General features: G+C 35.2%; 2 protein-coding genes across 5 annotated transcripts; one reads left to right on the top strand and one right to left on the bottom strand.

The window, feature by feature from the left end:
* Nucleotides 1–5,434: 5,434 nt before the first annotated feature.
* On the top strand, nucleotides 5,435–7,639 carry LOC107901510 (early nodulin-93). The gene is made up of 4 exons (XM_016827550.2): nucleotides 5,435–5,704; nucleotides 5,821–5,882; nucleotides 6,936–7,011; nucleotides 7,214–7,639. The coding sequence occupies exons 1-4, from the start codon at nucleotides 5,590–5,592 to the stop codon at nucleotides 7,303–7,305; spliced, it is 345 nt and encodes a 114-aa protein (XP_016683039.1). The 5' UTR covers nucleotides 5,435–5,589; the 3' UTR covers nucleotides 7,306–7,639.
* A 1,787-nt stretch (nucleotides 7,640–9,426) lies between these two features.
* On the bottom strand, nucleotides 9,427–15,348 carry LOC107901508 (endoribonuclease YBEY, chloroplastic). 4 transcript variants are annotated; one of them, XM_016827546.2, is made up of 12 exons: nucleotides 14,855–15,348; nucleotides 14,334–14,585; nucleotides 14,157–14,252; nucleotides 13,598–13,775; nucleotides 13,351–13,434; nucleotides 13,172–13,272; nucleotides 12,857–12,949; nucleotides 12,337–12,408; nucleotides 11,379–11,498; nucleotides 11,227–11,277; nucleotides 10,541–10,729; nucleotides 9,427–9,743 (listed from the first exon to the last, which is right to left on the bottom strand). In XM_016827546.2, exons 1-12 carry the CDS (start codon nucleotides 15,248–15,250, stop codon nucleotides 9,576–9,578), a joined length of 1,800 nt encoding a protein of 599 aa, XP_016683035.1. In that variant the 5' UTR covers nucleotides 15,251–15,348; the 3' UTR covers nucleotides 9,427–9,575. The 4 variants fall into 4 exon arrangements, with proteins under 4 accessions (XP_016683035.1, XP_016683038.1, XP_016683037.1 ...); XM_016827549.2 differs by lacking the exon at nucleotides 9,427–9,743 and adding an exon at nucleotides 11,108–11,123 and having other exon boundaries at nucleotides 10,544–10,729; nucleotides 14,855–15,327; XM_016827548.2 differs by lacking the exon at nucleotides 9,427–9,743 and adding an exon at nucleotides 11,108–11,126 and having other exon boundaries at nucleotides 10,544–10,729; nucleotides 14,855–15,327.
* Nucleotides 15,349–16,700: the final 1,352 nt, after the last annotated feature.

A 16,700-nucleotide genomic window follows, 5' to 3' on the forward strand; every position in this document is an offset into this window, starting at 1 on the left:
TCTGAAACTTGGAGCATGAGTTCTTTGAACTCTCTAACATACTCCCTCACTGTGCCCCATTACGTTATCCCTTGCAAATTTGTCCGAGCTTCTTCCTCGGTAAACTCTGGGTAAAACTGTCCCTTCAATTTGTATTGGAACTCTTGCCATGTTCCAATCTCACCTTTCCTTTTATCTGTGGTCCTGCCTCGCCACCATAAAAGCGCAATGTCAATAAGAAACATTGAAATACTATTTACCTTAACCGCATCGTCTATGATGCCTTTGGCACGGAAGTAGTTTTTCATCCTCCACAAGAAATTATCCACATCGCATGCAGACCTTGTCCTCATAAACTCATCCGGCTTCGGGACATCCTCGTTATTAAGTGCTGCATTTGCCACTCCTTTCCCCACGGCTGCTCGACACAAGGCCAGCTCTCCCTCGAGCTCCTCTATTATTGTGCTCAAAGCCCTCGTCGTGGCAATTGTTTCCTCCTTCAAAGCCATCATCATGGCCTCGAGAGTATCATTCCTTTCCGACAGCTTGTCACTGTGTGAATTAAACAACTCGTTTACCTCATCCATGGTGGAATCAAGAGAAATCTTCACATAGTCTCTGGACTGCTCCTTCCAGTTTGTTATGCGATCCTCGACCCCATCGAGTGCCTCCTTTACATCCTCCATGGATCCCTCGAGTTTACCCACACGTTCCTCTACTGTCGATAATGTCTCCCTCAAAGACTTCCTCGCCCATCTTTGTTCGAACTCTTCTTTCGACATCCCAATGGTGCCTTTGAACCAATAACTCAGATATCACTTGGTTCGAACCAACAGCTCGGATACTACTTGGTTCCAACCTTGGCTCGGATACCACTTGTCACGGGGCTAGACCTTTCGTCTCGCAATCCGTACGGCCTTAGGCGATACGTTCGTCCAAACTCGCCCAAGTTAGCCTTAACTCAAGTGAAGATTCTTTTAAAACTCCTCCAAGGCACCAAATTGAAGAGCGGAAGCGATTTATGCCAAAAGAAGAACAACAAAGAACAACAGAAAGAGCGCTCGCAAAGTGTTTGAGTAAATGCTCTCTATTTCTCTTATTCACAAAGAATAATGAAACAATGAATGAAGTAAGTACTAATGAGGGGAAGGCTCTCTATTTATAGTTGAGCTCCCCCAAAATCGACGGTCAAGATACATTTACATCGACGGACGAGATTAACCATATCCTTTAATTTTAGGGATTTACAAGATATGCCTTATCAAATCTAATCTAATCTTTACAAGATATGATTCCCTCTATCTTCTAAGATTAGTTACCATATTAGCCTAAGTTGCCATCTCTTCATTATCGGGCCAACCAGGCTTCGATCTGACAGGCTTATCCAATAGCTCTTTGAATCGGGTCAGTTCTCGCAGGCCAAATGAGCCCCATCTGAGCAATAGACCTCCATTGGATGCATTTGGTGCGATGGTCACGGGCTTTGAATTGTGGCCCGTGACAGGTAGCTGTATTACACATGTGGCCTATAAAGCCTTGCCTCAACTGGACATCCCTAAACGTGAAAATGCTTTAGATTAGGTTTTGACTTGTCTAAAGCTCATAAGGTGCTTTTGCAACTGCTTTATTGGGTACTCTATTCAGAATGTAAGCTGTTGTCTTTAATGCTTCCCCCCAGAAGAACTCAAGTAAGGTAGAATGAGCAATCATGCTCCTTACCATATCCTTAAGAGTCTTGTTTCGTCTTTCAGCTACACTATTCATACTAGGTGATCCTGGCATGGTGTACTGTGGGACAATACCGCATTCCTCTAGGAATTTCACAAATGGTCCTGGACATTGTTCACTTGAACCATCATATCTACCGTGGTACTCACCACTACTATCAAATTTAACGTTTTTAACCATTTTTGTTGAGTTGATTCTCAACTTTAGCTTTATAAGCTTTAAACATGTTTAAAGAATGAGATTTCTCATGAATGAGATATAGGTACCCATAATGTAAGTAATCGTCTATGAATGTTATGAAATATTGTTGACCATTCCAGGATGTCGTAAGGAATGACCCACAAATATATGTATGAATTAATTCTAAGACGTATGAAGATCTGTTAGGACCCAATCTCTTGGTTTTGGTCTGTTTTCCTTTAATGCAATCGACATAGACATCAAAGTCTGTGAAGTCAAGGGACTCTAAAATACTATTAGACACAAGGCGTTCAACTCTAACTTTTGAGATATGACCTAAGTGCTTATGCCATAATGATGCTGAAGTTTCCTTATTTAATTTGTGCTTAATACCACGTGATTCCACATGTAATGTTTCATTATAGAATGTAACTATTTCTAGCAAATAAAGGTTGTCATAAGTATTTAAATAACCAGTTCCAATAACATTCAACTAAATTGATTGTTTCCAAATGAACAATAATATCCAAATTTATCCAACGAAAAAATAGAAACTAAATTCTGTTTGAATGACGATACAATAAAAATGTCTTTTAAATCCAAATAAAAACTAGTTCCTAATAACAACCTAAAATTCCCAATCGCTTCCACTTCTACCGATTTTCCATCGCCTACGAAGATGTGTCTTTCACCATCACTTGGCTTTCGGTAACTCAAGCAACCCTGCATAGAAACACTTATGTGAGTAGTAGCACCAAAATCTATCCACCAAGTGTTTCTAGGTACTGAAGTTAAATTAATCTCAGAACAGACAAAATTAAGAATTATACCTTTCTTTGCACGTCAGGCATGATATTTGGTACAATCTTTCTTCACGTGTCCAAACTTGTTACAAAAGAAACAACTCATTGTAGCTTGCTGTTGTTTCTTTTGAGCTGGACCCTTAGCAGCTTCATTCTGATATTTTCTTTGCTTACCCTTATCTTTAGGGGCATTAGCCAAATGAACACTTTCAAACTTATCACGCTTCAACCTGAGATATGTGATATGTGATAAATTGAAATGAACAATTCTGTCCTAAGATATGTGATAAGTTATACAAGAGTATCCAAATGAGTTCATACTGTCATGTTAAATGGAATGGAGAAGAAGGGTTTGAAGTGGCAAACTTTGGTGATTTTGTAGTTGTTGACTTATTTCAGTGGTCATGTAATTGTAGGAGATGGGATCTTACTAGCATCCCATGTCCACATACTGTTGCAACCATTTTGTAGAAAAAAGTTGATTTTTTTGATTTCGTATATACAGGGTTTAAAAAAGATGTGTTTGAAAATTTGTATGGTTTTGTATTTCCTACTATCCCAAGGAAGAAATTTTGGTTAAAAACTAATATGAGACCAATTAACCCCCTCCATTCCAAGGAAAATGTCTGGGAGACCAAAAAAGAACAGAGGGAGAAAAGAGGGAGAGAGGAGTGGGAGTAACTTGTCTAGAAGATGGAGGAAGAGAAAGTGTTGTAAGTGTTTCATGGTAGGACACAACTCCATAAACTGTCAAACTTCATCTGTTGTAAGAGTTTTGATGACTAAGAATTTTAATGCAATTGTTGGCTAATTTGAGAACTCCTAACATGTTAAATTTGTAGAGTACACCTCCACCAGCTCTAGCAGCTCCTTCTGATCTTACTCCACTAACTCCTTCTCAAGTTGTTGCATTTGAAGTATCTACATCATCACCATCAGCTCTTTCAACACAACTAACTCCTCCCACCATTCCAACCTCTTCAGTACAACAAATACTTACAAGACTTCGTAGCAGGGAAAAATAAGTTGAGCAATGGATTGGGTTATACACTAATGAGAGGATAGGGATGCAAATTTTGAATGTAAGTTACCAATTGTTGAATTGTTATGCTTATTGTATTTTGGTGACATGTTTTTTAATTATGCATTTTATACATTGCAGCCTAGTATGATAGGGGAAATCATGGTGATTGCCCCAACCAAGTGCACCAATAAAAGGAAGGGAAGTGACAATAAGAAAACTACTGGTAGGACTTAGGAAAGTAGGAACACAAAAGAAGCTAAGTCTAAAGATCCACCTAAGCACAATCGTAAGCCATGGAGATAGTTGATGTCAATATGATTTCGTAGATAAGTTATGAACTCTATTTTTTTCGTTTATACCCCCCAGTTGGGTTTAGTTAATTAACATACGTGGATAATTTGATGGTTTTATTTTGTTGGATCATTTTGATAGTTCTATTTTGTTAGATAGTTTATGTTGATTCTTTATATGATGGTTGTATTGGATGGTTGTAGATTTTGGCATCTGCATATACTTTTACAACAACATAAAATGTTTTACGTTCAATTCAATTCATTCATTCTCAAATACATAGACAACATTTCCCCTTCCATACGCAAGATAACCCAAAACACCATCCATGATACAATTAACAACAATTTATAAGCAACTATTACTTTGTTGTTCCTTGACATTTTAACCTTCTATAATGTTATCTTCTCTTCCGAACAAGTTACCTTTAATCGTATTCTTTGCATTTTTTCAATATTGAGCTCATCGTTCTCAAATCTTAATCTCATGTTCTCTATCAATAGCATCTTATTTTGAAGTATTATTTCATTAATTGTGCATCCCTATTTTTCTACAGTTGAATCCGTCCCGTTATAGTTACCTTCAACCCACCGAAAAGAATCGCAACCCTTAATTTTCATTTCTCACATTCAACAACAACAACAAAAATCAGAATATTAAAAATTTAAGAATAAATCTTAAACCCAAATTGCAACAAAATGCCAGTACACACAAAACCCTTTGTTTCTCACAAACCCAACTATGATAGACCAAAACACAAACCTTAATTTATCTCTTTGAAGTTTGCACACCCAAAGAATTTTCTCTCTTTATTATTTAGAGTATTTACGTTGCAAACGAGAGCCCTTAACCCACAATGATAATACAAAACCCTTTTCTACGCAGTTGATTTTCTGTTTGTAGAAGAATACATGGTGGAGACGTGAAGGAGATGAAAAATGAACGAGAGCACAAATGGATGAACAAAAAAGGAAAAAAATGAAAGGAAAACGAAATGAGAACGAAAGAGACAGGAAACGAATAAGGGAAAGGAAAAAACACATGGATGAACAAAAGAGGGAAAAATGAAAGAGATGGTAGAGAAAACGAAAAAAAAAAGAGATAGTAGTGAAAAATGTTGAAGACGATGGTGAAGAAAAAATTTAAAGGAAGAATATTATGGGTTAATATTATTAAGTAATAATATTTAAAACAATCCGGTCAAAAAAATGAAACATGGGTCAAAGAGGTCTTGGGAATCAACAAAATCTTAACGTCGTTAGGCTCAAGTACCAAACTAATAAACGGAAAAAAAAATTCAGGTACCAATCTGAGACAAAAAAAATCATAGGTGCCAATCTGGGAGAAATGGACAAGTTCAGATACTAATTTTATATTTAACTAAAAAATAATCCAATTTTATCAGATATGTTAAGTGATGGACGGCTCTGATGAAAAGTTGAAAATGGTAAGCTAGCTTTAGGTCACATGTAATCACCGCCTTCACTTTCTTCTCCTTAAAACTTTTTTCCGTCATCAAATGCTTTACAAAAAGGAGAAAAAAAAAATTGTCTTTTTGGTGCTTTGAAGTTGCAAAGTAGAAAAATGGGAATTCCATCAGAAATAAGGGATGTTTGGATACAGAGAAAAAGAAATTCCTTCATAATTCCTTCCCCTGCTGAAGACGAGAAGAATTTGAGAGCCAAGCAATTCTCTCAAGGTTGGCCTTTTTTCTTTTAATCTTTCATTTCCTTCATTTTTTGCAGCCGGAAAATATCGAATTTGAAAGGTCGAGACGTAATTATTTAAATGTCTTAGTTTTTGTTTAACCTGCAGAAGGAATTCGTGCCGGTGTCAAGGCGGCTGCGGTCGCCGCCGTTGTCAGCGCCGTACCTACCGTACGTTAACTTTAACCTCGCTCTTATCGATTTTTTTGGGGAAGGATCAAAATTAATTGATCCACATTAATAAATCATTTTTAACTATATTACAAATATCTCATCATGATTCACTGGTACTTCGAAAATGAAAATATCAATTTAGGACTCTGATACTAGAAATTGCTATCTCCCCCATCGATTTAGTTATCGGTATCGCACGATCCCAACAAGCGAACCCTAGCGATCTAATTCAGTAAAAGGTAGGACCGGATTAGCATATAGTTCATTATAAAAATTATATTTTTAAATTTACTTAGAATTTATTTATACAAGCACAAAATTGTATGTATGAGTTTTAAGAAAACGGTAACAACCAGAGAAGACTACCCTATCGAATTACAATTCATATAAGTAGGTTTAGGAGGATTTTATTTTATTTTTCATCAAAAATTAAAAGAAAGGGTATTATCCTGAGAATTAAAATTGTCTCATTGGTTGATGTTTCTATTATTTGTGTCATGGGTTATTGCAATCTTTTGAACCATATGGTAAGTAATGCAAGGTTCATCATTTGTGTGATGATATTGTATCAACTTAGCAGATGTTGAAAAGTTTTAATTCTTTGACTTTTAGCTTAAAATTACCATGTCTTTTCCATCTAGGTTCAATGCATTTTGAGATTAGAACTCAATTAATTCATTGCCTGCATAAGTTGATTGTATGAAACTGTGATTCCATGTCATCCTTATCTCTTTCCAACAGGAGAATGATAAATCAGATTTTTTCTCTTGAATTTGAATAAATTTTCAAGAGGAAAAATCTGAAAATAAGGAGGAAAAATCTGATTTGTCATTCTCCTATTAGAAAGGGATAAGGATGACGTGGAATCACAGTTTCATACAATCCCTTCTTGCATAAGTTGTAGATAATATTAATGGTTTCGTAAAAAACTATTCTAAACTTAGGGTGTCATTATCTCGTGATATCACACTCAATTAGTGAAGTTACGTGCTAACTTTATGATTGCCTTCTAATGGTATTTTGAGCTCCCCTGACCGCTCCTTTTTTCAGTTGATTGCAGTACGTAAGATTCCTTGGGCAAAGGCAAACCTCAACCATACTGCTCAAGCTCTTATCATCAGTGGAGGTATTCTCGAGTCTATAGCCATGGGATTTTCTCACAAGTCCCAACCTATGAATTCATGATTTATATAAATTGCATCATATTATATGGGTGGGTCCATTGATGACATAGAAGAAATAGAAGAGAAATGGGAATGACTTGTTATTATAATTGATCGTACGTCTTTTGTCAAGCGATAACACGGGCTGTCTTTATTGGTTAACAGCATCAATTGCGGCCTACTTCATTACCGTAGATAAAACTGTTTTGGAAAGTGCTAGGAGAAATTCTCGAGCACAGTTCGACAAAACTGTTTGAATGCTAGAATTGAAGGTATTCAGTGGCGAAGGTTCTCAGGACAAGTATGATACATGTCAATAAGTTTAAAGCTGTTGTATGCCATGCATCCACTTTTTTTTTCTTTTTTTTTTCTGTGGAATTTTATCATCAATTAAGCAGTTTAAATGTATTTAGGTGATGTTTTATGTTTCAGTTTATAGGCATGAGATTATATAATCCTTTTATGACCTTTAACATGGAACTCAGTTGAGTTCTTTCATGGAGTTTTGGTTGGGTTTACTTTGTTTAATTGCATGTTTGTGGAGAATAAAGATGGTGGAGTGTAGTAACAAAGCATGAGCAGTTAAAAGTATGGTGATTTTATTGCTTTGACATTTACTTGTAATCATCATCAAAAGCTCAACTCCTCAATAAATTCGCATAAAAATTTGTATCTTTAAACATGTCCTCTTTTTGGACGATAAAACCTGGTAATTTTAGAAGTGAAATAACTAAAAACGAGAGTTTTATATAATGATGAAATAAATCGAATATATAAATATATAATATTTTAAAGGTTAAATTATGATGTATAATCTTTTCATTTGAGATTTAATATTATATTTAAAATTTAGCATAATTAAGATAATTTAATTCTTTTATTTTTATAATATTATTAATTTGTTCAAAATAATTATCATGAACAATTGTTTCGATTAAAATGTTTACATTGTCTTTTGTGTATGTGTGATTATTCCTTGAGTATTTAATTCAAGTTTTATTATTGGGTGTTTTTTTTCTTTTTGTTCAAAAGGAAAAATCATTAATTGTAACATTATTAAAAAAAATACCAACATATCCCAAAAACATAGGAAAGCTCAGTGGAAAATTACAATAAAGGGCATGGTATGTATGTTTAACCAAACCATATAAAAAAAGAACAAACTATACTTGCATCAAGCCTCGACCGCTTGAAGTATAGCAATCAAGCCACACCGCGGAAGACTTCAACACGCCAGACTAAAGGTTGCAGGCAAACAAAGTGAACAAATCACCTTAAATCATTGGGTCCCTTTCCGAGTCCTTGCTCTGGTGGTGATGAACACAAAATTACGAACCCGAAAACAACAGATGTGGAATTGCTAGGAAACAAAACAACCGAAAATGAGCCACAAAGGACTCGATAAACCGGAACACAAGGGATCTAGGAAACACGAGCCTTTAAGTCTCGAGAAAACCTTGTCAATAGAGGACCCAAAGGAAACCTCTGGGGATCATTATTATGCCGGGAAAAGGAAAACAAGAGTGGGAAGAGAAGAGAGGAAGAGAAAGAAGAGGGAACAGGGGAAAGAAACGGTGGGTGGAGGAGAGGGGCAGGATGGGTGGCAGCCAAGAGTTACCTAACCACCAGAGAGTACCGGCTGGTGAAGGAGAGGAAGACCCACCAACGCAAGACCCACAGCAAAGAGGAAAACGAACAGGGGAAAGAAAAAAAGGAGAAACGGGAAAGAGGGGGTAGAGGGAGGGAAGGAGAAAGGGAGGACCAAAGGGCCAGCAACGGAAATCGGAAAAAAAGTTTCCCTCAAGCTTACAAAATTAAAGAGAAAAATAGATGGACTAAGAGAGAAAAATTGGGTTTAATCCTATCATATGTAGTTATCATATGCAAGGTTTATTCTATTTTTATTTGATTCGATTCTAGTTTGTGACTAATTTGTACTTGCAAACTCTCAAAAAAGAAAAATAGAAAAAGAATTCACATCCATATTTTAATCAAAATAGTTAACCATGTAAACTATTTGTTCTAACTAATGACATAAAAATGAAAATTTAAATTATTCCAAAATGAAAATTTAAATTATTCCAAATTAAAACACAAGAGTTAAATTCTAAAATTGAGCAGAACCAAAGCTACTTTGAACTAATTACATATGATTGTAACATGTAAAAATATAAAAACATAATACAAATATGCGGATATATATGGTCCTGTAATTTCAGCCCCTCTGAAATAACTGCCACTGCCAACGCTAATGAAGAATATATTACACAACGTAATTTAGTTGCCACATATGCTTTCAAATTGGAAGCCAAAAATAATAGCAATTCTTATACAAAGCGAAACAAGAGGCACAAATAATAAGGAAAAGAAAATAATAATTATTGGCAAAGATGACAAATGCATCTCCATTTATATAAGTTTCAATCTAATTGTTCCATTTGAAGGGGAAAAATTTTGAGTGCCTAAAATTGCAGGCAATATACCATTTAAGCTATTGTTGTATGTCTTAAGCTTGAGGTTTGGATTTTTAGAAGGCATACCGGTAGATAGCATCAGCTACACCGTCTTCATCATTGCTAACACCTATTACATCGGCCACAGCTTTTGTTTTATCCGATCCATTGCTGAGAGCAACTCCTAGAGATGCCAACTCAAGCATTTCCATGTCGTTTTCACCATCACCAATGGCCATTATCTATGCCCAAATAGAAAGAAAAAGGAAATTTTGATTAGAATTATGGGCTTGGATGACGGGTGTCTCTAGCCTTTACCTGCTGACCGCGAATAGGTAATATACTATTCTAGGAAGATTATTTTAAAAAGGTCAAAATATGTTGTCCGCCACTATACTTAAATAAATGAAGTTTGAGATTTGATCTCTATACTTGGAAAGTTAAATTCTTACTTTTTCAATTTAAAAATCCTAGCCCAATTGTTGACACCCTTACTACTTTTGGTCAAAATTAATCATCGATACACTCGTGCAATCATATCAAGGGGAGAAGTAAATCATTATGAATTCAACAAGTATACCTGATAGTAAGCAAATTTTGACAGAAAATGCTAGCTGTGTCAACTGTTGGATTAGAATTTTTAAATCGACAAAGTAAAAGGACTTTACTTTTAAGTACATGGACTTGAATCTCAAACTTGACAAAAGTACAGCGGCTGCTGACATATTTGGACCTTTCGAAAATAATGTATTGTTTTCATCAATTCAAAAGAAAACAATGCAATAGTTATGCAAGTCTTTCCTTGAATATTACCTTAATCAGTGCCACTATGCACAACTTAACATTTTCCTAGAATTATTAAGGTCAACATAGGTAATGCCATTACATTTGACTATTTGAGCTAAAAAATGCCCGAATCATCAAAGCATGAATGCTGCATTTGCTGTGTGTATGCAAAATCAACCATGGGAGGGCTAGTTTCTGTTTGTTGAAGCAAATTGCGTGAACAGAAAGAGAAAAGTAGATAGGAGTCCTGTACCTCCTTTGAACTGACACCCAAGTGATCAAGTAGCAATTTTACTCCACTCCCCTTTGAAGTCCCAAAGGGAACGATTTCAAGCATGTCTGGTACAGCTTGGACAACACTAGCATGATCTTTTGTTGCTTCCGACCAGTATGGACGCAAATTAGTTGCTATTCCCTCAGCAGTGTCGAAAAAGATCAGCTTCTGCAAATCCAGAATATGTGATTAAATTAGGACCATATTCAACAAAATTTACAAAATCTACTGGGTACGATTATGTACTGGAAACTGAGTGAAATTGAATAACACTTGAACAAAAAATCTTAAGCTGTTATGCTATTCTTTCTAGAAAGTGGTTTGGTGTCAACAGAACTATCATATACTTGCATTTATATTAGACTCATAGAAGCTAATTGGCAGAGACTACCTTTTGTAATTGCATTTAGGATTTTATGCAGGATTAAAAAGTAAATGCATTTTGGCACACATGCTAGGATTTCTCAAAGAATATTGAAGATTGTGGTCATTGAACTAATAACCAGACCCACCCAGAATGAATAATAGACAAAAAAATCACCATACCTCCCTTTTTCCTTCTCTGCTGCAAGCAAAAACAATGAGCCTTGCAGACAAAAGATAGAGTCGTATCACTTTCTATCTATGCTTTAAGCATGAACAAGAAACTAAATCTCTGACTCTACCTGTATGTCAGCCGCAGTCACCAGATGCTCAACTGAAGGCATGATCTCTGCCTGTAAAAGTTGTTATGCGTATCATACATAACATAAAAGTTTAATGGTCAACAAACAAAATGTATTAATACAAGGGAAAAGAATATGACAGCATACGGTACCTTTGGTTCATGATATACGGTATGTAGCGTGTCAACGAGAGGGTGATTAAATAAGGTTAAACAGCGATCCTGGCAAAATGCAACCAGAGGAACCTTATGTTCCAAAGAGTAATGGCCAGCCTGCAAAATTTAAGAAGAGTTGAGATATAAAACAATGGATTTTTTTTGAAAGGATCTTACATGACTATTCCTTATCAGGGCATTAAGCATTTAGTATCTTTGATTCCTTTTCTTTTGAGAAGGGAGTTGATAAAAATCATTCACCCAATTCCCTTGATGTTTGAAAAAGCCCACCCAAAATTCTCTGGTCATTCCTAGGAGGAGTAATACTTAGAGACAACAAGATGAATAATGGCTAATGGATCCTTTTCCTTTTCTCCCTCTGGAGTATTGTGGGACAGGAGAGGAGTGAGAATATCCTTACATTTGGCAATGAATACTATTAAACAAAGTCCTATCTAAACCGAAATGAGAATAAATTGCAGCCACTTGCAAAAAGACTGTTCAAATTAGAATGAAATAAAATCAGATTTCGGAAGAGAATACAAGAATATGATATTTTCCAGATAAACTTGGCAGAATCAGCAATATCAGTAAAGTAATGAAATAGCAGCAAAAACTGTGGTCCTCCACAGAAATTTTGGGTAACTATCATCAAAGCAGTTACTAGTAACTAGCACACTTAGCTCAACTAAACTACTATCTGAAAAACAGTTCATAAAACTTCATAATGTGAGATTTCTCTCCAGTCCTTATAGGGCAGACCCAGTAACATCTTACTAAGACAATGAAAAATTAATATGCAAGTTGCAGAAAAATGGCCAATGCTTGCAAGTATTCCTTCTATCTATAAAAGAAACCACAATTCTGAGTCAAAAAATCAATAGCACCAAAGAAAGTTGAAACTCCAAAGTGTTACAATAAGAACTATCTGATCTTCAAAGAAAAGAAGTGATACCTCTCTGCAAACAATTGGATCTAAATTCCTTTTAAAAATTTCTCGACCATTTATACCATAAACCAGCAATCCCTGCAACCAAGAAGAAAGAAAGCAACTGAGTCAACATCATGGTAATAAAATAAGCTGCCATAGATTTGCAAGCAAAAGAATATGCAGAACCAAATTTTACATTGTATTCTAGTTGGGTTAACTGAAAATTTGCTAGCAGAATTTTACCACACACGCTTTATGGTGAATTCTTCACAAGTCATTCCATATTTTGTTGGATATTACTTATTATATTAATATCTCAATGAAAGGAAAATAAATTCATTGAGAAATAAAAGTAAAACAAAAAACAAAGCAAGAAAAACATCAGAAAGAGAGAGGACCATGCAAGTCCAACAATTTTCTCTAAGAAGAGGTCCCTTCAACGTTTCAGCTTGGCATCTCTACTCTTACAAACTGATCTAATAGAAGTTCTTATATCATTATGGAGTCAAAACAGAAGCCGTCAGCAAGGAAAAAGGAGAAGTACCTGTAAGAAAACCCCAGGAGAATGCTCAGAAATGATGCCATCTTTTCCAGCTAAATCAACCATCTGCAGAACAGTTATTGCAGCAGGACGCGCCTGACAAGCAACAAGTCAGGAATTGGTAACCAATATCTTTGCTAGCAAGCAAAATGCCAGATGGATGAGAAAAAAAAGAAAAAGTTATCCGGCAACTCATAATCAATAGAATGCTAACAGTAAAATTGAGGTTAGAAATATAAGACAAGCATACGTATGTTCCAGTTTACTAGATGAAGAAATACAACGGTAAACTTATTGTAAAATGCCCGTTGTTCTTACTTTTCCAGTGGCTATCACAATTTTTAAGCCTCTCGATGATGCCTCTTTCAAAGCTCTTGCATTGGTCAAAGAAACTTGACTTTTGCTGTTCAGCAGTGTGCCTAGCGTTAAAGTTACAAAAGCATTAGATACGGTACTGGAATTAATAAGAAACAGAATTACAGTGGGAATAATCTCACCATCCATATCACAGAAGATGTATTTGAACTTTGGTTTGTAGAATCGAAGAATACCTTCTTTCTTCTTGTCTTTTAATAAACTACCTGTAAGATTATCTCACTTGAAACGATATATTACTATTATTTATTGTTTAGCTTCAAAATCACTACAGAAATTGCACATACAAAAAGAATATAAACCTCACAGGATAAGAAAAAAAGCTTAAAAGGGTCCAACTATTAACAAACAGACAAAATAGGATATTACCGTTTGAATTTTCCATATGAAGGTTTGCATTAGTTTCAGCATCATATGCACTGTGTATTAGTCCTTTTCCCTTCCATCCAAGACTCTTCAAAACAAATTCCTCCTCTTCCTCCATTTCTTCCTCAGCGTTTTCACTGATTTCATGATCAAAACCCAACAGATGCAGCAACCCATGAACCTGCAAAATGGATAAAAAAGTTGGAGTCACCCTTCAACTACATTAAGTTTTTTGGTATCGATGCTAATTTCTTTAGATTGATTATTTTTGAGTTTTTTTCACCCCTCTTGTGAAATTCAATCCTACATACCAGTTGTACCTCCCACAAATTTGTAATTTTGGCTTTTCACATACAGCAGGGTCAATCTATAGGGTTGCTTTTTGAGTGTATGTTGTGTATTATCTTCTAAAGAAAAGAGTTCTTGAAATTCCATTCATACCGTTAGTATATAAGGTTGTTAAATTATCAACAAACATCTAATATAAATAATATGCCCAAGTTTTCTATCAATCTCAAGTCTCAATCAAATAAATGGAGGAAGTTCAAATTACTGTACCAACCATAAGGATGCGTATTTCATCAATAAGCGTGTGCCCTCTTTCTTCTGCTTGCCTTGCAGCAGTCTCAATGGAAATAACAATGTCACCCAACATAAGCTGCAAAGAAAGAAAGAAGGACGTGTCAATTGGTTTCACTCACAAGTTATAGAAAACATTTCAGTCAACAGATATACTTACAACAGGAAGATTAAGTTCAGGAATATGTTCGGACATGGAAAGGACATCGGTAGTATGGTCTTCATCCCTCCATTCCTTATTTAGTTTCCGTATGAACTCATCATTACAAAGGAGTACAGACAACTCCACACTGTCAAAACCACCTAAATCTCGAATGGAAGTATCTCTTGTTTTATAATTTGAATCCGTTATACGGTCAAAAGCTAACTTCATCGCCATTGGCACATTAAGACGAAGTAACTCCGCAATGCTCTGGAAAATGTACGCAGCAATAAAACAAAGAGAACAGTTAGAATGGCCTCTCTCTCTCTCTCTCTCTCTCTCTCTTTTTCATTCTCTCGAGAAACTAATATAAAACTCGTAAATACTAGTAATATAAAGAAACCTAAAATAAAATAAAATAAAAAGCACAAAAATCGTATGATTAGTACTCTTTTCTTTTATTTTCTCGAGAATCAAACAGTAAAGTAGTTAATAGTAGCAATTTTTCAAAGGTAATTGTAAGGTATGAAATATTATACCGAAATTTCTGGATCATCAGGTAACTCTTCTTCAATGCAAATGCTAACACTGAGCTCCAACTGCTTCGCTTTACTCTTCCCCGGCCTTCTTCTCATCTTACGATACTCCTTATTCCAACCCGAGACGACTCGCATTGGCTTCGATAGCCTCCTCCCATCTTCTCGGCACAAAGCGTGGAATCTCCGGCCAAAGAGAGAAGATTTCGACGAGGAAGGGACAGCGAAACGAGCCGTGCGGCGCGTGGGAGATAGATTGAAAGAACGGCGGGAGATGGAGAAGGTAGCTGGGGAGCGTTCAAGCGAGAAAGTGGCGGCGGCGCGTGAAATAGCAAAGGCCATGACGGAAGAGGGGGGAAGGAGGAGAGAACGGAGGAGAAAAGAGGAGCGAGGGAGCATATAGACGCTTTGTTTCTCTCGTTAGCGAATAGTAGTAATAGAGACAGGTTGCTGAGACAAAATCCGAAATGGTGGGGTTACTTAAAACTAGGACGACGCATTCAAAGTTTAAATTCAAACATTAGTTAAAAATATATAGATTATTTTTTAAAAAATTATATAACTATTCCAGCTCCAAGTTACATAAATTTTTATAATAGACAATTTATACCTAATTGATATAAATTGTTTTTTTTTTACTAGTAAGTAATTAAATTTGAAAATTGTAAGTTAAAAGTGTTGTTTTTTTAGAATGGTTATTTGTATTTATCAATCCCACCAATCAATTTACATCATATGTCCAAGTAGAATGTAGTATATATTTAAATAATTTGATTATAAAATTAATAAATTGTTTATAATTAAAAAATTATGCCACCTATATTTAAAAAATTACTTCATTTAAAAAAATTGTTTATAATTAAAAAATTATGCCACCTATATTTAAAATTTACTTCATTTTTCAAAAAAATAAAATAAATTGTTTATAATTAAAAAATCATGCCACCTATATTTAAACAATTAACTCATTTCTATACTCAGGAATTGAATCAAAGTTGGGATTATCCCTTCCCTAAATTCATCTAGCCTACTCTTTTTCCTTTGTTTCACTTTCATGTTTTCAACCAGCTTCATCTTCTCCCCATTTTTAACCATGATTCCATCTCCATAATTATATCCCACCACCAAAAACTCATCACTAAAAGCTTATCTCCCATCTCCCACAATTATGAACATCCTCTTATACTCAAAATTCTTGGCTCTATTGGAAAATTTCACATTATTTTATTATTATATTCTTTGATAAAATATTCAATTTTCCCATATTTCCTTGTTCTCCAACTATGCTTCACTTACCCATAAATCCCACCAATCAATCTTTCTTCATCAATGGCCTTCGTTACATGGGCATCCCTCATACTAATAAAAGGAGAGAATTCTGACCTGAAAGTATCGAGTGAATGAAGCTTAACATCAGAGGTTAAAGTTAGTAATTCTCTTTTAAGTCAATGGTTATAGAGAAATTAGTTTAAGTGTGAGAGAGAAGAAAAAAATAAAATTAGAGAAGAGAAATTAGAAAGTTTCTTTTTTTGTATAAAACAAAATCGAGAAGAGAAAAGAGGGAGGAGAAGAGTTGACTAATGCCATTCTTTAGGTCAAAGAGGACCAATGACAATGGTAGCTAGGGTTATATTTGGGATTATCAAGAAGAAAAAGAAGATAAAATAAAATATAAAAGAAATGGTAAAAAATAAAAGAAAATGGTTTTTTTGGGGGGGTAAATGTAGATAAAACAATAAGAATTAATCTGCTATCATTCGAGACACTACAAAACCTTGATGGCTATGGGAAAACACAAATTCTCAGTTTCAGGTTAAAAATCATGGTTGTCATTCCATCTGCTAATCAA

The sequence above is a fragment of the Gossypium hirsutum genome, chromosome D06 (assembly GCF_007990345.1).
Source record: "Gossypium hirsutum isolate 1008001.06 chromosome D06, Gossypium_hirsutum_v2.1, whole genome shotgun sequence".
Taxonomy (NCBI): domain Eukaryota; kingdom Viridiplantae; phylum Streptophyta; class Magnoliopsida; order Malvales; family Malvaceae; genus Gossypium; species Gossypium hirsutum.